Source organism: Magnolia sinica, chromosome 2 (genome assembly GCF_029962835.1).
Source record: "Magnolia sinica isolate HGM2019 chromosome 2, MsV1, whole genome shotgun sequence".
Classification (NCBI taxonomy): domain Eukaryota; kingdom Viridiplantae; phylum Streptophyta; class Magnoliopsida; order Magnoliales; family Magnoliaceae; genus Magnolia; species Magnolia sinica.
In genome coordinates this window covers 2,607,213-2,629,534 of record NC_080574.1, presented here as the reverse complement: position 1 = coordinate 2,629,534, position 22,322 = coordinate 2,607,213, and the positions used below count along the sequence as shown (strand labels likewise).

The window sequence follows — 22,322 nt, the reverse complement described above, 5'->3', positions numbered from 1 at the left end:
CCACACTCTCGGGTGGCAATGGTTTAGGATCAGCCCAAGAAATAGCAGTTTATTAAACAGGCCACGTGTTCTGGCTCAAAATGATACGTTAAACAGTGGACCCACTTGACCCACTTAAAATTCATTAAGCCCAAGCCAGACTCAACTCACTCAATTGTAATTGGGTCGGGCTTAATAAACTAGACATGGGCCTACTCATGGAAAATGAGGCGAAAGCCAAGCCCAGCCCAGTTTGGAGGCGCGTAGTGTGCATTAGTGCTGGTATATATGTCTCTACATTTTTATATTAGTTTGTTTTGAGTTGTGGACCAGGTTGGGTTGGCCCAGCAAATTGATAACCTACCTGGGCAGTCGGATCACAGGTTGGGTAGGTTTCTAACCCATATCTGACTCATCTCCACCATATGTGAGGTTTAGTCAAATTTACCACTGCAATTAGTCAGAGGGAGTGAACACTTTCAAGTTAAGAGTAGTGTATCGCCATTTGAACTGAGGACATTTTGGTCATTTCAATCCTTCAATGCAGTTACCCCGCTCTCACTTTCTTCCTGGTTGCGTGTAGCCTAACAAAGGCTCTGTTGAGGCCCACCATGATGACTTTGAAGAGGATACAATTTGCGTGCAACCCCTATCACATGGAGACCGTGTAACCCAAAGTTCTGTGGACCCTACATCAATGTCCACTTCACACTCCATCCATCAATCGCACCAAATCATGCTAGGATGCGATTACAAAAAAAAAAAAAAAAGGGCAGACGCAAAACTCGGGCCATGCCTTGGGAAACAATGGAGACGGAAATGCTGATCATTGAAACCTTCCTGAGGCCCACCATGATCTTTATATGCCATCAAATCTGCTACGAAGATGATTCCCACCAGGATACAGGGAAAACGTACATATCATCCTCGAGAACTTCTGTGGGCCCCAACAAGGTTTCAACTGTCCAATAAGATTTCCATCACGGGTATAATCCCCACTGTTACTTGTGGTGTGGCCCACTTACGTTTCTATCTGCATCATTCTGGTGTAACTGATGGACAGTGTGACGTGAGCCCCGCCAGGGCTTTGGGTTACAAGCTCTATTAAACAAGGGTTACATGCAACTTGCATCCACTCCACACATCCGTCTTGACATCTCATGCTCAGACATCAGCTCAATAAAACAAGGCAGATCTAAAACTCAGGTGGGCCACAGCATAAAAAAAAAATAGTGACAGATCACCTACTATTGTAACCATTCTAGGTGCTCCTTCCTCTCTGCATTTGCATAAGCCATATCCCCTAGAATACTTAAATGGACCACATTTTCTAGCCCAAGATGAGTTCACTGTTGAACCTACCTCAGAGGTGAGTCAGGCTAGACCGACTTATGGCGACCCTACCATACAGAGGCACTCAACAAATGGAAGTTAGTGAACATGTGAGAAATGAAGTCATTTCATCAGTTGGGCCCACAGTGAAACATGCCCTAACTGAAAATTCAGGCTGGTTTACTTTCCCAGTGGGCCACTTGTACATTCAAACTGAACCTTTGGTTATCCATATGGGAATACAAGCGTTCCTTGTCCATACAAGAGCACCCATCCCACTGGACTCTGTACCACGTCATGAAAGGCCTCCATCTCGCACTCTTGAGGCATCCTTCGAAAACATCTCAAGAGGAGAATGGTAATTGGAAGATCTCTCCCTCGACAACATATGTGATAAGGTGACTTGTCATTCAGGACTGTCCATTTAGTTGGCCCTATTGTGGAATGCAGATAGACTGAAATACATGAATATCAGATGATCCTAGCCATGTCATCAGTGGCCTTCAAAGCTTTACTAGAAAATAGAAAAGGTTGAACAGTTTAACAGTAAATACTGTGAAGTGGACATTGATGGCTAGGATGTTGACAGGTGCAGTTTCTGAAACACAGCATCCATTGTAGGGTCCACTACTTGAAAAGTCCCAATTGATGATTAGAGGGAGGGAAGAAGATGTAAACCTTGAGAGAGCAAGAGTGACATTTGAGATTATATCAGGTTCATTCATCAGGTGGGTCTCACCCCAAACATGCCTCAGCCAAAAAATCAGGCTGGTCCACTCCATAGGAGGGCCACGTGCATGTGTGAAAATGGATAAGAATGATAAATCTACGATATCTGACACACAACACATGTGAACCTCACCAAATGAACAGTTCAGATCTGGCACACACTGGGAAAGGAGAGGAAAACAAAGGTGATAAGTACAAGAGACTTGGACCAGTAGATTCATTGGCATGCAGTTGAGAGTAATACAGATTGCTTAGGTAGTTATTTTGCTTGAATGTAATTCTGTTTGCTTCAAGCTTCAGTGGGTGGTGTGTAAATTTATCTTTGGTACCATGGATGTGTAGCCTTACAGATTCATGCTCGAAATTTCCATGTGGGAAGAAGTTTCTCGTACTGGTTCATGCTGGAGAAATGCTTATGGAGTCAAGGCAGGCACTTCATCCTCTGCAAAGTAAAAAGAAATAATAATTTGAGGAGAATGCATTTTTTTTTGTTCTTTCCTTTTTAGTTGCTGGTATCAAAAGCAAATGAACTACACTAACCTGTCTTTCAATTTCAATAGCAGATACAGCAAGCCTTCTTTTGAGGACTGATCTCTCATGTTCGCATGTCTCCACCTTTGAATCTGTTAGCATTAACCAAAAATAGGATAAAGTACTGTCACACTTCCCAGAGGACTGACCGATCAGGACTGACCGATCACATTACAGACCTTACTACCTATACGTTTATTTGCCTACAGAACTGGAGCCCACCCTCATCAATCTTCCTCATGGCATTTCAATCTTCGGGCTGTTTTGTTCCCCCTTCAATGTCGACCCTGGGGCCTTTTTATAATAATTGGCATCATTATTGTAATAGCTTTAGTTTCTTTTTGTGGTTTTTACCCTTTTAATAAAATTTAAGTCAATCTTCTAAGAAAAAAAAAAAAAAACGGAAAAAAGAAAAAGAGGTCTTGCCACATAGGCTCCTCCCTTTTAGCTCAAAGACAAATAACACCCTTCCCTATGCATTTCCCAAAAAACACCTGCTGCTTTCCAAATATGGTAAAAAAAAAAAAAAAAAAACCACCCTACTGTTGTTTTTTAAGACAGAAAAACTAACCATGGTTAGGTTAGCAAAAATCTTTTAAAACTGACAATATTATCACTACCAAATCCCGAAAACCACCATAACCCTAACCTCACTTCTCTTTCTCCAAAACCCTACCCTCTCCCACACCAGGCGTAAAATAGTCTTTTTCTGTGGTCAACCTTCAACTATAACGGATCTGGCATTGTTCCATTGCATTTTGCTGACGTATTTACCCACAGGTCGTTTTTGACTGGATATGAAAAACAAAAGGTGTTATTTCCATTATTGTAGCCTTAGTTTCTTTATGCAGCTTCTGCCTTTTTAATAAAAAATTTAAGTCATCTCTAAAAAAACAGCTCACTAGGTGAACAGTGAGAATCACTAAGGCTCTCGTATGTTCAGGATGCATGAGGGACCAGATGAATCCAAAATGAGAGTTCCAAGTTGCATACACTAATCTGCTGAAGAAAACTAACGATCATAGACATAGGAATAGCATTGCTAATCAATTTGATAACATGTCCATTGGACTAACAAGGATGAAAGATCAAGTTAACCAACTTGATACCATTGCCAAGGAGATAGCCACGCATCAAAGAAAGCTTTTTCCATGTGCTGCCATCATAATTCAAAAACTTAAAACTTGACTCGATGTCCAGCCAAGTTGCGTTGACGCGAAGCCTCGACTGAATCTTTATCGACTCGGGTTGTTATTTAATAATTAAATTCAAAGTATTTAGATTAGATTAAATATTTAAAGTAGTTATGTTTTGGGTAAATGGCCGTAAACAAATGGACAATACATGGTGTGTTGGTTATAGACTTTTGCTCCTTTTTTTTTTCCTTCTTTTTTCTTTTTAAGAAAAAATACTTGACCTGGCAAGTGATTGCGATCAAGTCACGGCAAGTCATTTCGAGTTGGACCAACTCATCAACCCCACTCAATGGGACTTGTTGATTTGGGAAGTCACACTCACGAGCAAGTTTCCTAGTGATTCAGCTTGATATCTCAGCAAGTCGAGTTGTTTCGGCCTGTTTTTTTTTTATTTATCCCTTTCATTTTGGATTGCCTAGTTTGAGAACTATGCATGAAACTGGATGCTGACTGTTACAAGCAGGGCAGATGCAAACCTGCAAGGTATGTGCAATACTTTTCAACTTGGGAACCCAATCACTGGATATACAGAGTTGGTAAAGATGTGGAACAAACTGTAAATACTAATCTAATGTGCAGTCATAAATTGTAGTACAATATACCGGTAGATATAGGACATGCAATGCACATGGATGGATGGATGGATGGAGGGGGGGAGGAGGGAAACAAATCAACATAATTTCAGTTTAAGATCCATCCATGGTATACAAAAACAGTTACATAGCAGCTGCTACGTAATGGTAATGGCCATAACTGTTACGCGTTATGGGGCTGAAATGGCAGTGATGGTCGTTACAGAAACAATTGCCTGCAACGGCTCGTAACGGCCTGGTAATGGTCCCGTAACAGTCTCGAAACAGGTTTTTTTTTTTTTAATATATAAAAAGGCCATAACGGCCTGTACTGTAACGGTAACAGCAGTGGCCATTAAAGCCACCATTTCTGTTATGGAACACCTTGGATCCATCTAAATTGGGGCCCACAATTTGTACGGTCTAGTTTGTGTTCATTGGATATCCAACCCCAACTAGTTGGGATAAGGGTTTAAATGATGATGATTATGAGTTTTGAGTTCACTGTATTGCCTGAGGACAATTTCTAAGTGCCTGCATATAAACATCATACTCTACCAGAGTTTCAAACTTTCCTCATCTTGAAAAGCAAGAGAGCATGTAGCAGCCAATGGCTTCATCTAATATCTAAATGCCCTCGCTTTTATTCGAAAACCCTTCCATATCCTTTGATAAAGAATTTTTTTTTTATTGATCTGGTTAATTGCACGGAAAATTTTGCCCCTAGCTGCTTGGGTTATATACTTATATCCAGTGGAGATGGACACTATCAGTGGGCCTTGTATAGCAATTGTAAAGAAAATCAGAAGACTTTCAGTGTCTCTGCCAAAATATTGAATGCAACATTGTAAAGAGTTATGCATCTCAACCATTGGCAGGAAGAAATGGTGAATTTTGTCACATGATTCATGGAAATAAATGAAAAGAAAAAGAAATATCTAGCACATCATAAACTTATAGGATCTTGGGTGGTTTGATCCTCACCGTAATAGTAGGTAGACAGAATAGTGATCCTCTCAGTCGGCTGAAAATGAAAGAACCATCAGTTCCAATGTTTTGAATGGACCAAAAACTCAAATCAGTTATTTAACTGTTGAAATTATTAACTTTTTAAACATACATGAAGCAATGAAATAATCAAGTACAGAAACAAAATTCCAAACCCAAGATATACTACAGATAATAATTTCAAATCTACATAGCATATAAACAGGCACTTGATATTAATATTAGGCACGGTTATGAAGTGCCAATCATCCTGAGTCTATAAAACCTGGCATTCTTATAGGTCCATAAATTTGTATAGTTATAAGAATGAGAATATAAATACACGGTCTGCATGTGTGCTGAAAATTTAAATAAATAAATAAATAGTTAAAAATGAATAGCGAGGGGAAGGGGTAGAATAAGGTTTTATTCTAATTGCCAAGATGAGACAGTCCAATATGCATGCAGATTTGGTAATTATTACAAAACATAAACTCTCGCTTCACAATAAGATTTTCTCTGAGGGCCCATTCGGAACAGGGTTGAATCCCAACCAGCTATTTTGGATAAAATATTGAACAAGATTTCAATCCAAGATAATCAGGTGTTTTGTTTATGAAAAAAATGCCTTGAGCAGAACTGGAAGTGCATTCTTCAATCCATCTTGTTTTGTCTCCCAGTTGAAATGAAATTGATTCGGCTTATCCAGTCCAATTCAATCAGAACCACCACATTTAAACAGGCCCCAGAGGGTGCATTTAGAAGTACCCCCAGATCGGGCATTTGGTTGAGTGTGTTGGTGGGATCACTTAGTTATGAACTTATCAAGTGATGAAAAATGACACACGAGTGGGATGGAATGGGCATGTTTCTGCTTTCCCACCCAGGACTTTTTTTTTTCCTTCTCATTTCAATTACTAGATGAAATGAGAGAAGCGTCACTTTGCAGAAAAGCCTACCCCCTGATTTCTGTGGTGCTTCTGAAGGTACCCTAGAGAAATTGTCTAAATCACAAATCACCCATTTGACAGGGAAAGAGAAATGTCTAAGATCACAAGAGAAGCATACCATCACAAAAATCCCCTCTTGACGAGTAGGGAGTTCCTCAAGCTTTCTTAACGTCTCGTCACCTCTGGTAACGCTCCCAAATATTGCATACTGAAAGTAATTAATGCATAAAAGGATGATAAACGAAAAGAAACACATGGGAAGTGGGTTCTGAGATCACCCCTAAAATGAAAAAAATCAACTGCAACTGTACCTGTCCATCCAGGTGAGGTGCATCACCGAGAAGAATTGAAAATGAGGATGCTGCACTGTTTGGATCCGCGTACCTACAGAATAATTCTCATGGGCTTAGAAACCCTAAGCCCTAGATGGAAGCAAGTTCACAATGTAATACAGAATAAATCAAGCTTACACACTTGGCAAACAGAACATAGAATCTTTCAAAAGGGAGAGACAATGTGTACAAGAAGAAAGAAAATACAGGCAGCACGGAATCATCTTTGAATTATCTACAGTGCAACATGGATGTGACTAGGGGTGCAACATGAACGGGTTGGGTCAGGTTGAGGGTCAACCTGAGCCTGACCTGAATTCCAACCTGAGGCCCGACCTGAATTCCTGTATACCCATCAACCCTAAACCGCCCAGCCCAAATAGAAGTGACTATTCCCAAGCTACCCTAACCCAGCACAAATTTGCTCAACCTGAGCCATAGGGTTCGGGTTCACTCAAGCCCAAGTACCAGCCATAGTTGTGATGTGGGTACAAGAGCACGTCATGCTTGATTTGATGTTATAGGCTTTTGACCTTTCCAAGCAAGTTTATATATTTACAATATACCGTGGATATTCAGGAGTAGTGATTGAATGTGCAAGAGCATGCCATGCTGATATGAAGCTTTGCTTTCTACGGACCTTGGCTTCTAGCTTCTAGTTTCATGGAGCAAAGCATGCAAGTTGAGGTGGTTTGGCATGAGAAAACTTCACGGTAGAATCAGTGGTCCTCCCACCTTCAGATCAATGTTCTCCATTTGCTAAGGAGTCCATTGACATGATTTTAAGATTTCAACATGTTAAATTCTGCTCCAGGTTTTACTGCTAACAGCAGCATATTCCTTCCTCAACAAGTTGAGTCACTGATTCAAATCAAGCCACTACAAACACAAATCTTTTTTCTTGAAAGGCTGCACAAACAAAACCTTCATCTAGGCCATTTCATGGATAAATTACTTGACTATATCTTGGATTGTGAGACACTCATATAGAGATATGACAGTTTCAAAGTAGAAATGTGAAGGCAATGAAGAAGTATCATGTGTTAATTCTAATTTCTTTTTAGTGGAAACAGGGATTAAAATTGACAACCAACAGAATTTATTATTAACCAAACACACAGATTGGAAAAGTTTAAACCCAAGAACTGAACCTTTTCTTTAATCTCATGACATGAGATTAATGAATAATGGTATACATATGCCAAGTTTGGATTGATTAAGCTTTTCCAGGAGAAAGAATCTGCCTTGTATTTAGGTTGGAGCAGAGAATGGGAGCCACTCAGATTTTTCCACTCCAAAACCGCTAGTGGGATGCTCTTAGTCAATGATAATGACATACATAAGAGGCTTGTATACAAGTCCACACAAGTCAGGATTGATTACAGCTTTGCAATAGAACCGATTGCCTGGCATTTGGGTTGGAGCAGAGAATGTGAACCAGCCAGCTTTTCCATACCGAACCACGAGTGGGATATTCTTATCCCACTTCGACTTAGACATAGTGCACCTCAAGTGTGCTGAAAATCGGGGAATTCCAAATGGACACTGAAAGTGCATGATTAGCTTAAATTGGTGCAAGCAGCATGAACAAGATATAACATTGAGTATAACCAACAACGACGTCTATAATGGCCATCAAAATATAAACTTTCTAAAAGACTTGTTAATCAAAAGTGCAAGACCAACACAACAATTACCGCCCCATAGAAAGGATGCCCCTGACGTGTTTGACATCACTAAATTCACCAATGACAGTTTTTTCAGCTTCCTCCCTTTGATCTTCATTCATGGGAGCCGTTCTACCACCTACAACATCAGCAACTTGGGCCACGAACCCCCTATCAACCTGCACCAGGTTTTAATCCATATCAACTGAAAGAGAAAATGTTACCGTCACTTATTTATATATAAAAAAAAACAACAAAAAATTTCAGGAATATTTACCCGGAAGAAGTGATTGGTATTGTAGCACCCCAAGCGAACGAGTTTGAAGATGTGCTCCACAGTTTTCGGAGCAACATCAGGGAAAAACCCAAACTCGATATCTCCATAGTTCGTCTGAAATGAAAATACATTACAACATAAAAAAAGTTCTTTAGCTACAAAACATAACTACTCAGGGCATGAAAATACATGATAAATTCAACGACGAAAAAGATATGTTGATTTCTTTCTCTAGGTTTCCTATGGCCCACAAGCTCCAAAAGTCCCCAAAATCTCTCAAAAGTTGCAAAATATATGTTATTCTAATGAGAGTGGGGCTTAAATACCTTTTAAAATAGAAAGCCCTAAAAAAATTTGCAAATATATATATATATAGACACACACACACACACACACACACACACACACACACACATACATATCGATTTTTTCACCAGACGCTACCTGTTTCTATAAAAATAAAATAAAATCGAATCGTACGATTCGATTCAATGTGATTTGCAATTCATATGTGCGATTCAGATCATACATGGGTATGATACAATTCGAATCATGTGAATTTAACAACATTGAGAAGGACAAGTACCCAAACCCAATTCATTTATCATGGGTATGATATGATTCGAATCATGCGATTTTAACAACATTGAGAAGGACAAGTACCCAAACCCAAACCATTTATCACATGGGGTCGGGTCTAGGTTAGATATAGAAATTACAAATAAGTTTCACATAGATAATGTTCCAAACATGCAGTTGGTGGTGGCTACCAATTTTGATGGTAAAGAATAAAAAGGCCTGCAGCCCAAATTCATCATCACCAAATCCTCATCCCAACAATCCAAATTCAATGGAATCGAATGATTAAGGTAGTCCAATTAGTGTGATTTTTGGTATGTTCTCCATCAACAATAAACCCATGATTTGCATAGTCCAGATTGTCATATGTAGTGGATGGGTAACCACCTTTTAGAAAAGGTGGGGAACCATTGTCGTAGTCAAGCCTGACAGAGAAAAAACCCACATGCTTAACTACTTTTTCTGGGGTCAGGGTAAAGTCCGGGTCCAAGTCTAGGTAGGTCTAGTTGATTTTGAGAGGACCTAGACCCAAACCATTTAGTAATTTAGATCAAAATTTTGGACCTAGACCTGCCATGTGGGTCTAAATTTTGGACAATTGGACCTGGACATGCTGATTATCAAGTTAGGCCCAATGACCCGTCGAGTGAACCCAAATTGTTTGCACCTCTGGTAGATTCCTCTATTATAAACATATCTTTTTGCATGTGGGGAATGGGTTTTCAAGCACTCGATAAGGATGATTCTTATCTCGGAAGGTTTTAACGGTGGACGTCATTATCCCCACCATTTCTATGGGGTGGTGCACTTGAGCTTTGGATATGCTTCAATTTTAGGTTCATGCCCTAAAATGATTTGGAAAAATGGATGAACAACGTGGATAAGATACATATATCCAAGGTGGGCCCCATAGAGTTTATTGTAGCGTATTGAGTTACTAAATATGCAATCCGCTTCCTATTTAAAATCATGACTTAGCCTTTCTGTGGAATACATCTAGAAATGTGGCAAACCCATCGTATGCACTACCCAACATGTGAATGTGGTGATGATGGATCCAACCGTTATTTAATGCATTCCCATTTCCTAAGAGGTTGTTTTGATACCTATAAAATCTGTAAGTTGTAATCAGATTACAGGTAATGCAATTACATGGGTTATTTGGATAGGTGATGTAGAGGGTACTGGCCAACGAACCAAAAGCTCCAGGGCTGTTAGGGAAGCACACCAGAATAACCCTTTATCCAGGCCCGCCCAAGCAAACCTACCAAGACCTCCCTGTGGGCTACCCTGCATCTCACAGGTCCCACAGTGGGCCCCATACTATGGCCATTCTGCATCTCACAGAACCCACCTCGTGGGCCACCCCACCCCAGTGTGGAGATGAACTTGCATCATCCACCCATACCGGTAAAGAGACTCGAACACTGGTATCCCACTATGATACCTCTTGAGGCAAGGAGTACCGGCCAACGTACTAAAAGCTCTAGAGCTGTTAGGGAACCATCAGAATAAACCTTTATCCAGGCCCTCCCAAGCAAACCTATCTAGACCTCCCCGTAGGCTTCCCCGCATCTCACAGGAACCACAGTAGGCCCCACCTCGTGGCCATTCTACATCTCACAAACCCCACCTTGTGGGCCACCCCACGCTAGTGTGGAGATGCACCTAGGTTAGAAAACCAGAATTACTTGAACGGTACCGAAGTTTTATTTCGCCAGAGGTGAATTCATCTCAGCTGAGGAGAGTTGATGATGACATCACATTATGGACGCCATTATGCACATATAAGAGGAGGGTCTGAGCCCCAGTGTCTCTATGGCTAGGCGGCTACCCGCTTGAGTCTCAAGGAGGAGCCGAAGACCCCGCATAGCATGAGGGTTGCATGGAGGATGTTTTCGGATTGTTGGATCTCAAGGACTTCACGATCGAACCGTTGGATGTGACTTGATTGTAGATGTCTTCAAAGTTCATCAGATAGTCTTAGTTTCTTAGAATTATAGTGATTTTTGTTTTAAGCATTTAATTTACTTTTTGATATTTTATTTGCATGTTTTATTGGTTTTATGCTTTTACAATATGGTATTTATAATTTACAAAGTAAATGGTTAACAACAAACATGTTTTTCATTAATGGCCTTTTTGTAAAATATCTAACTTTTAGACTATAAAGGCTTGGACGTCCAACCCTAGCCTTTTTTTTATGTGGCGTTAATGAAAAAATTGAAAGTTCTCCTCTTTCTCTTGTTTTTATGGAGAATGTGGTGTGAAACCCCATACGATGTGAAGCCGAATGAAAACTACTTTGATGTGAAGCAATGTCATCCACCCCTTCACTCTTCTAAAGCTCCGAAGGTATTTTATCTCATCTCTTCTCTCTTTTCCTCTCAAATCCTCTTCTCCTTGGGAAAAGAGAGAAGAGATGAGAGCAAATACCTTCTCGAATGAGGAACACCCTAAGCTAAGTTTAAGATCAATCTACCCTATGTTTAACCTTCTCTAATATCAAAATTTGATGCAGGATGGTTTTCTAACCTAGAATGATAGATGAAATCAGATTTTCGGTTTAAAATATGAGCAACAAAAGTATGAAATTTCAGCAACCTCATCATGAACCAAACAATTAATCAAATAAGCAATTACATGTAATCCTAGGCTACCACATACTCATACGAAGAAACTAATACGATGTTTTTTGAAATAGGCCCATTGAAATTAAGAAATTCCATCCGAAACATGAGGGCGGAACTATTTTAAAGGGAATCTCCTGAGTCCTAAAGGGATTCTAGGTTTAGGGAAATTAGGGTTAGCCGGTTAGGGTTTGAAAATTGGACAAATCTGAAATTAGGGTTTATTTGAAAGGAGAATGTAGGGTTTTGGGTTAGGATTTGGTTGAAGAAAGAATAATAAAGAAGGATGTAAGAAAATGGTTGAAGTGAGGACCACAAAACTATAGTCATACAAACATACAAATTCACTTGTATGGCTGGACTTTTTGTTCGGGTATAGGTTGGTATGGTTTGGGTTTAATAAGAAAAGGAGAAGAAAATTTGAGAGGAAAAGAGAGAAGAGATGAGAGAAAATACCTTTGGATCTTGAGAGCAGAGATAGATGAACAAGGCTTTACACCAAAGTAGTTTTCATTCATATTTACAACGAATGGAGTTTCACACCACATTCTCCATAAACACAAGAGAAAGAGAAGAGAACTTCCAGCTTTTTCATAAACATCACATTTTAAAATTAAAAAAATAAAAAATAAATAAAAAAAAGGCTAGTGCTGGACGTCCAAGCATTTATAATCTAAAAGTTAGTTTTTTTTACAAAAAGACCATTAATGAAAAGCATGTTTGTTTTCAACCCCCTACTTTGTAAATTACAAATAACCCCATGTAAAAGCATAAAACTAATAAAACATGCAAATAAAATCTCAAAAAGTAAACTAAATGCTCAAAACAAAAAATCACTATAATCCTAAGAAACTAATATTATCCAATGAACTCTAAAAATGTCAACGATCACGGCAAGCCACGATCAAGTCGCATCCAACGGTCCGATCGTGAAGTCCTTGCAATCCAATGGTCCGAAAACATCCTCCACGCAATTCTCATACTATGTGGGTGTTCGGCTCCTCCTCGGGACTCGAACAGGTAGTCGCTTGGCCACAAGGACACCGGGGCTCGAACTCTCCTCTGCTATGTGCGTAATGGCATTCATAATGTGATGTCCCCATCAATGGGTGCATTTGCTTGTAAAGTGATTACAAGTTGTAATCTAGCTATAATCTAAAACATGGCAAAAGGGCATGTTTAGATTACAGGTAAACAAATTACAACAAAGGATTTTTTATTTTTTATATTATTATTATTATTTTAATGTCGATGTAGGGAGAGTTGCGGCTTCTTCCAATGGTTAGTGATTCAACGAATCGTTTGTGAAATCGTTAAATCTAGGAACTCAAAAACCCACCTCTACCTAAGAAGAAGAAGAAGAGGAGGAGGAAGATGAAGATTGTTCATACTTCAAATCTAGCATCTTTGGACATTCAATATGTCTTCCTCATCAATTCAAATCTTCTGCTTGAATGGCCTTTTTTTATAAATCTCCCCTCTCCGTCTCTAGGGTTAGAAAAATCTAGTCTCTAGGGCATCACATGACTGCTTTTAGAAACCCCTCTTATGAGAGAGCCATTGGTCTACAAGTGGCTGTCGGGACCAATTTATTGTGGGTGATCGAGAACATTGATTTGATGAGGCCCGCAGTTTTTGGAACAAGCCCCAAAATTACCCAGGTAATCCTTTGCCTTCTTTTTAGTTGAGCAAGACAGCTGTTGTGTAATTATATACCGATTATTTCCAGGTCAGTTGATCCAAGGGTTAGGATTTCCCCAATGTAGGGCGATGAGATCAAAACTAGAGGATCATATTGCTGGGATAAACGATGCAGATCTTTTCTCCACAACTCAAGATTTTTTCTAGGCCATTGAATGGTTGTTTAAAAGACGTCCCTAGTCTCTCATTCCCTCATATGTGTACACGTGCCATATAGAGAATGCTAGTGTATTGTATTTATTATGTGTGGTTAGTGGGCGGCCCTTTTAGTGTAAGTGCATGTGCACACTTCCCTATTCTCCTGCAGTGTACTATATGCTTTATCATAATAAAATATTATGTGTTAGGGCAAGCAAGCCTAACACATCATCTCTCCCAAACTCTCCTCCTTCTTCTTCTTCTCTCCCAATATTCTCTTCTCTTCTTCACATTATCCTCATCAAATCCTTCTATACTTGGTATCAGAGCAAAGATCCAGGCATTCTGCATCCAACAGGTTGAGAGGCGACACGTCACCTTGCTGACGTCAGCAGCCGTACGGCTGACGTCAACATTGTACGGACGCATGGACTCTGTTTGAGCTAAAAGTTTAGGAGTTTGATAGATCTTGATTTTACAAGATTTGTTATGATTCTTTCAGAATTTATTGGACCTCATTTCATGGTATTTTGGGCGAAATAGAGAAATTCGAAAATCGGTTCCAGATTCCGTTTTTCTTCTATCTACCTCAAATCGGTAAGCTTTTCTTTGGTTTCTTTGCTCAAGATGGACCGAAATTTTCCTCCCAAGCTATCCATGGTGGATTTTTTACTTAAGATAAATGTTTGAGAGGTTTTTAACCTCAAATGGGTGTGCGGCTGGGCCGTTTTTCACTCGGTCAGGCCCTATTTGACTGCGTTTCATGGTATTTTGGATGATTGATATTTGTTTGAGGTTTATCTCTTGTTATCTTGAAGGATTGAGTGAGATAGAGTTGTTTGAATCAATCTTTCTTGGCATAGGGGGTCTCTTGGCATAGGTTTTTTTCTCTTGGACTCTAATATGGCAGACAAAGGGCCCTCATCTCTTGGCATAGGGTCTCTTGAATCCAACCCCTTGCAGATTACCTCCATTAAGTTGAATGGTAACAATTATCTTCAATGGGCACAATCTGTAAAAGTATTTTTAGGAACTCGTGACAAGTTGTCGTATATTTTGGATGATCCCCCAAGCTCTACAGATATCACCTACAAGTCTTGGACAAAGGAAAATTATCAAGTTATTGCATGATTGTTAAATAGCATGGATTCCTCGATTAGCCACTCGGTGATGTTTTTATCCTCGGCTAAAGGCATTTGGGATACGCTTCATGATATATTCTCAGAATCTCAGAATTTTTCACAGGTACTCTAGCTTATTCAAGAAATTGGTCGGTTTCAACAAAACTCCAGATCCTTAAAAGACTATTATTCGACGCTTCGGGATATGTGGGATGAGTTGGATATGCATCAGCCTCTTCCTTCCAAATATAAAGATGATCATGAACATGATCATGAACATGCTCATAAGCAACGTGATGATACTCGTATCATGCAGTTCCTCGCTGGGTTGAGTTCTAATTATCTTCACATTTGTGATCAGGTTGTTATGTAGGATCCTCTTCCCCCATTGACGACAGTCTATGCCATATGTCAGCGTGCTATGGTCTCTACTCTTCCTTCTCATTCATTTGTGCCACCCGAGCGTTCGACACATTTTGCTGGCGATCAGTCCTCCCTTGGTCTTCGAGTACCATCCTTGAGCTCAGGGCGCATTTCTGGTTTTGGTGGTCGTGGTAGAGGCCGCGAGGGAGATCGCAGTCGCGGCGGCCGTAGTCTTCGTGGTCGTGGTGGACGTGGACGAGGACGTGATGGTTCCCGCATTTGTTCACATGCGGTGGAACTAATCACACTATTGATTATTGCCGGCAGCTACATGGTCGTCCTACGTATGCCGCTGCTTCTGTTGCTTCCACTGTTGCTTCTGTTGCTTTTGAGACACAGTCTTCCACCCCGACAGCTAAGCAGTCTACTTCAGGGGAATCTCTTATCATTTCTCGAGCAGCATATGATGCCCTTATGCGGCTTCACATTCGGGATATTCCTAAGCCTTCTCACACAGCTTCGGCCCAGTCAGGTACTGCCCTTCTTGCGTCATCCTCTCCTACCTCCTGGGTCATCGACTCTGGAGCTTCCTCCCATATGACTGGTAAGTTGCAATTCTTTTTTTCTTATTCTTCTTCTTCTCCCACTTAGTATGTCACAGTAGCAGATGGAACCCAATCTTCCATCTCCGGGATTGGTTCCATCCTTCTCTCTTCTTCCTTATCTTTGTCCTCCGTATTGCATGTGCCTCGTTTTCCATTAAACTTATTGTCCGTTAGCTCTCTTACTAAATCACTCAATTGTTCCATCACCTTCTTTCCTTCTTATTGTTTGTTTCAGGACCTACAGACGAAGAGAGTGAATGGTTAAGGGCATGAGCGAGGAGGCGTTTATCTTCTCGATGATACACCTGTTGCCGCTTCTAGTACCCTTTTTCTAGATTGAGAGTCCATGACTCAATGGCATTGCCGCTTAGGCCACCCATCCATTGCTAGATTGAGACTTTTGTTTCCCTCCTTATCTGTCACTAAACCATTATGTTGTGATATATGTGAATTGTCTAAACATCATCGTGCTACGTTTCCTCCTAGCTCTTCTGGGAGGAAATCTCAACATTTTCTTCTAGTTTACTCGGATGCCTGGGGACTAACTCCGGTTACCTCGACTTTTGGATTTAGATATTTTGTTACCTTTATTGATGATTATTCCCGCATGACTTGGATTTATCTTTTGAAATCTAAAAGTGAAGTGTTTGATGCGTTTTATCATGAAGTGTGCACTCAATTTCATTGTTCCATCAAATCCCTCCATTCTGATAATGGGGGAGAATACATGTCTACTGCCTTTCTGTCCTTCTTGCAGGAACGTGGTATTTTGTCTAGGATGTCATGTGCTCGCATTCCTCAACAAAATGGTATTGCAGAACAAAAGAATCGTCTTCTTCTTGAAGTTGCTCACACCCTTCTACTTGGTATGCATCTACCCAAACATTTTTAGGGTGATGCTCTTTTAACTGCTACTTTTCTTATTAATCGTATACCCTCACGTATTCTGTCTTACAAATCTCCATTTACTATATTGTATCCTCACGATAATCCATTTCCTCTACCACCTAAAGTTTTTGGTTGTACATGCTTTGTTCAAATTTTGGATGGGAGTAATGATAAACTTAGTCCCAGGGCGATTAAATGTGTCTTTATAGGGTATACTCGGAGTCAGAAAGAGTATAAATGCTTTGACCCATTGACTCGCAAGAAATATGTCTCTGCCGATGTCACCTTCTTTGAAGATCTTTCTTTTTTCTCCTCTCCAGGCCGATCCCTCTGTGATCCTCTTGCGCGTCAGGGGGAGTATGACTCTTATCTTCTTTCCACTAGTGATCATGGGAAAACTCCTCTCCCTACTAGTGATCATGGGACAACTCGGACAACTCCTCTCCCCTTTATTCAGCATCTTATTAGTGATATGGGTGAGCCTAAGCCTCTGCGGGTGTATCATCGTCGAGATAAATCTTCACAAGCTCAGCCATTCACCCTTCCGCTTACTTTGGATGTTGGTTCAGGTGATTCTCCTAACTCGAGTTTAGATCTTCCCATTGCTTTGCGCAAAGGGTCACGATCTTGTACTCAACACTCCATTAGTAATTTCGTTTTATATGATCATCTTTCACCGTCTTTTCAGTCGTTTGCAGCTTCCCTTTCATCACAGACTATTCCTAGATCTCTCTCACATGCTCTTCAGAGTCCTGATTGGACAAAAGCGATGATGGAAGAAATGTCTGCTCTTGAGAAGAATCATGCTTGGGATCTTGCGCCACTTCCTTTAGGCCATAAACCTGTTGGTTGTCGATGGGTTTATACAATCAAGTTTCTTCCAAATGGCTCAATTGATCGCTATAAAGCCCGTCTTATTGCTAAAGGTTACACACAGACTCATGGTGTGGATTACTTCGAGACATTATCTCCGGTGGCTAAGCTTAATTCAATTCGCGTTGTGCTCTCCTTGGCCGTTAATTTATCATGGCCTTTGTTTCAGCTTGATGTTAAGAATGCATTTCTCCATTGGGATCTTGCAGAGGAAGTTTACATGCATCAACCTCCTGGCTTTATTGCTTCTCACAACCCTGCACTTGTATGTCGGTTGAAGAAGGCTCTTTATGGACTCAAACAATCTCCACATGCATGGTTCGAAAAATTTAGTCAAGCTCTCTTGGAGTTTGGCTTTGTTCGTAGTCATGCTGATCATTCTCTCTTTATATGTCGTCGATCGACGGGCATCATGGTTCTCATTGTCTATGTGGATGATATTGTTTTGTCCAGTAGTAATTCTGCTGGAATGAGGGAGGTCAAAGATTTTTTGAAGACTAAGTTTGAGATCAAGGATCTTGGTCCTCTTCGCTACTTCCTCGGAATTGAAGTTGCTCGCTCATCATCCAAATTGGTCTTGTCACAACGAAAATATGCCCTCGACCTTCTCATGGAAACCGGCATGTTAGGGTGCAAGCCTGCTACCGCTCCCATGGATACTTCACAGAAGCTTCGACTAGATGATGGTGCTCTCCTTATTGATCCCGAGATGTATTGACGACTGGTAGGCCGGCTTATTTACTTGACTATTACTCGCCCAGATCTCTCATTTGCGGTGGGGGTTGTTAGTCAATTCATGCAAGCTCCTTGTACTTCTCATCTCACGGCTGTCTACCGCATACTTCGGTATTTAAAATCAGCCCCGGGCTTGGCCTCCTCTTTCAATTGCATGGTCATCTTCATCTTTCTGGCTATTCCGATGTTGATTGTGCAAGTAGTACTTTTGATCGCCGCTCTACATCCGGCTTCTGTACCTTCCTAGGTGGCAATCTTATAACCTGGAAGAGCAAAAAGCAGCCAGTTATTGCCCAGTCCTCGGCTGAAGCAGAATATCATTCTATGGCTCATGCGACATGTGAACTTGTGTGGCTTCGCAATCTTCTTGAAGAACTTGGTTATCTTCCTTCGGATCCTATTCCTCTTCACTGTGACAATCAAGCGGTCATCCATATTGCTCGTAACCCAGTTTTCCATGAGCGAACCAAGCATATTGAGATCGACTGTCACTTTATTCAGGAGAAAGTCGCTTCTAAGGAAATCGTCACTCCTTTTGTTCGATCTGGAGATCAACTTGCTGATGTTCTTACAAAGTCCGTAAGTCGAGATGCTCTTCATCGTATTCGTGACAAGTTGTGATCAACATCTATACTCCAACTTGAGGGGGAGTATAGAGAATGCTAGTATATTATATTTATTGTGTGTGGTTAGTGGGCGGCCCTTTTAGTGTAAGTGCATGTGCAAACTTTCCTATTCTCCTACAGTGTACTATATGCTTTATCATAATAAAATATTATGTGTTAGGCCATACCCACTTTCTAGTATTAATTTCTTTCGTTTCCAACCATTAATCAGCACACATGGTCCATCAAAGGGATTAACAGCACACATGATCCATCCGAGAGATTAACAGCAAACGTGGTCCATCTGAGAGATTATCAGCCAACGGCTTAGAGCCAGCATGGTCCACTAAGTAGATCGTTAGATTTTAACTCCATCAAAGGCCTTAATTTAATCCAATGGTTGAGTTATTCCAAGCCTAAAGACAAAAGACCTCAGTGACTATAAATACTATTTTTTTAATAAAGAAAACTGCAATAAGCAGTGGTGGGAATCTTTTTCAAGAAGCTTGTAGAGGAAAAGCATCCGATAGCATCAAAAGTTACGGTTTTGAAAATTCATGTCTTAGTCCTGGCCCATTAACAGTCTAATCATTTTTATTTTTATTTTTTTGCTTTTTAAGCATACCTTAGTCATGGCCATCAATTGAAAAGTTTGGATCCAATGGTTCTAACTGTTGATTGGGTGGCCCATGGCAATCAATGGTGGGGCCCAATAGACCAATGGCCTGGCTCACTAAATTGTGGGCTCCACCTTAACAAGCTAAAAACCAAAACTTAATGTGCATTTCCTGGATAAGGATCCTATAATTTCTCTGTTAGTCCATGTATATCTTTGCATTACCATTGGTTTTGTATTCTATTTGAAATCTTACTCCTTTTCTTTTTGTTTTGTCTTTTTTTTTTTTGGTTGGTCATTAATGTGAATGGGATAGTGCATCTTGACTTGCTAACAATTGCCAAGGAGAGTGGCCATTAACATTCAATAGTTTCTCATCATAAAAGGGAATTTGAATTAGTGGGACTACTCTTTTGGTCCATCAAATGATTGGTTTAGTGTAAGGATTGGCCATAGACTTTATTGAGTTGAGTTTATCCCAATAATCCATTTTAAATGAAGACTTTATATATCATTTGATGATTTTTTTAAGGATTTGCGACTCCAAGCTCTGTGTGCATGAATACCCAATCACAGACAGTAATCAATTTACAGGTTATCCAAACACAGACATCTATTTACCTGTAAACAGATTACAGCTAGGCTTTAAACACTTTACACATGTAATCCAATTACAACTTAAACATTTTACAGGCATCCAAACGACACCCCATCCGGCATCACTCTCAATCCGAGGTGTGCATCGAAAAAGCCATACATTGCACGTTGGGCCCCACCTCTACGGCGTGCCAGCCCGTTCAAAAATCTAACCTTGATCCGGGCCCACGATGTAAAATTATTCAGTACCAAATGCATGTTACGAAGTAAATAAATAAATAAAATTACAACTATTTTACTACAATATAGAAACATGCAAAATTTCGGTCAACTTTCATTGCAATTTCTCATAACATTGGAAATTTGAAAAGAAAATCAAAATTCTAAGAAATCTAATGGAATTTCCTTTTTTTTTTCGAATTTATGGAATTCGAATTCTAGGTTACTGATAGAGGAACGCCAAGAATTGAGAAATTGAAAAGAGCGAATGCGGAGAAGTTGGAGACGAGAAATTGGAGGAAGAAAAAGGACCTGGAAGACTACGCGAGCTGAGCCGAGGACGGGATCTGCAGAGGAGAAGACACGAGGAGCCAACGTGAAGATGAGGAAGGCGACGATCTGAGCCCAAGGTCTCGACATCTTCTTCGACTCTTTTTTGCCGGAGTTCTACTCTCCCTGGCGCTTTTTAGCTTCCGCTCTACCATTCGACGCTACCAACTACCGAGACGGTCTGTAGGTTACGCTTAACCAACATGCTCCAACGTGATGCGTGGGGCCTACCATGGTTCTTTTCATAAAATCCAGTCCGTCCATAATTTTTGAAAAATTAATTTTTACTTGATTTAGGTAAAAAAAAATCCGATCCAAAATTCATGTGGGCTACACCATAAGAAACATTTGGAATGGAGACGTCCACCATTAAAAAACTTCCAGATTGTATCCGGCCCCACCGTATTTTTAAAGTGCATCCAACCCATTCAGAAATTTTCCTTACCAGGATTGCTAGAAAATCAGAACATGCCATTCCAAAACTAATTTGCGCCGGACTACGCGAGTTTAGAGGTTTAAGCATGTTTTCACATAGTGTGGCCCACCTGAGTATTGGAAAATCTAGTTTCTTTTTTTTTTTTCTGGATCCGAGGGTATTTCTCATTATGGACGGATTGGATTTCATGAAAACATCAAGATGATCCACACGTTTCACGTTGTAGGTTAAGCTAACCTACAAAGCTTTGTAATGGAACCGGCCTCAAGAAAAGAAAATTCCTTCCTGCGATGCGACTCGTTCATGCGTGCGGGAGCGGGGCCATCGTGGGCAAATGTACGAATTTGTCCGTTGTGTCTGCCAAATACCAGTAGAAAAGAAAATGATCAACGGTCTATTTTCAACAAAGAAGCAAGGTGCACGGTGCACCCGATGAGTGATCCGGCTCGATTTTTAAACTAGCGCAAACGTTCATGGCGATCTAGATTCGACATGCACGTGTGGCCCACCTGATAAGCGGCCACGATCTTCTGTATGACAGATTGACACAATTCCTCATATCACCACTTTTTTCTCTCTTCCAGCAAATCACCTACAAATTTTCGTTCTGGCATACGGGGAACACATCCATTGAAATCAAACTGTTTTGTGGACCACCACACTTACAGACCCTAACACAAACGTCACGGCGATCAAATCCCAGCTGTTCAATTTTCACGATTGAGCGTGAACCACTTAATTGTATTTTTTCTTTTCTTTTCTTTTCTTTAACTTGGGCTGGGTTGGCCGAATGGCACAGCCTACACGAATCCAGCCCGTTTTGGGTAGTCTGGCCTAGAAGCCCATGGATCTTACTCCGTGCTAAGTTCTAGTCATGATCACTCATTAGGGAGGAGATGGGCCCGGGTCAGAGTCCGATTCTTATGTGCACACATCTGAGGTGGGCCTGAACACAGGTCTTAGTTCATGGGCTGGACTTGGAAATGCGTTGGCCCAAACAGGCGCATTTGAAACCATAGTCTTACTGGCCCAAAACAGAACCGATCATACAATCCTGATCATTTCACCCCTGTTTTGCGAAAAATCAGAACTATGGTAAACACTCCACAGTCAGTCCTTTGTTTGGGTGGCTGTGGAACGTGTGATCAGAGCAAACATTGGAGCAGGCCCAGTTATAAGTTGATGACGAGTCTTGTGTGTGCCAAGCTGGCTATCCCACACAAGGATAGTGCTTTAATTAGCTCAGGCCCATCTTTCAAACCTTCTATATATAAGTTGAGTCAGAATCAGTCTCAACAACGTTTTCTACAAACGCCTGGCACGAGCTTGGGTTT

The 22,322-nt window shown here is 40.6% G+C and overlaps 1 protein-coding gene across 1 annotated transcript; it reads right to left on the bottom strand.

The window, feature by feature from the left end:
- Positions 1-2,209: 2,209 nt before the first annotated feature.
- On the bottom strand, positions 2,210-20,715 carry LOC131231729 (peptidyl-prolyl cis-trans isomerase CYP23). The gene is made up of 8 exons (XM_058228033.1): positions 20,535-20,715; positions 8,553-8,666; positions 8,306-8,454; positions 6,588-6,660; positions 6,395-6,484; positions 5,324-5,363; positions 2,581-2,663; positions 2,210-2,482 (listed from the first exon to the last, which is right to left on the bottom strand). The coding sequence occupies exons 1-8, from the start codon at positions 20,640-20,642 to the stop codon at positions 2,462-2,464; spliced, it is 678 nt and encodes a 225-aa protein (XP_058084016.1). The 5' UTR covers positions 20,643-20,715; the 3' UTR covers positions 2,210-2,461.
- Between the last annotated feature and the right edge of the window lie 1,607 nt (positions 20,716-22,322).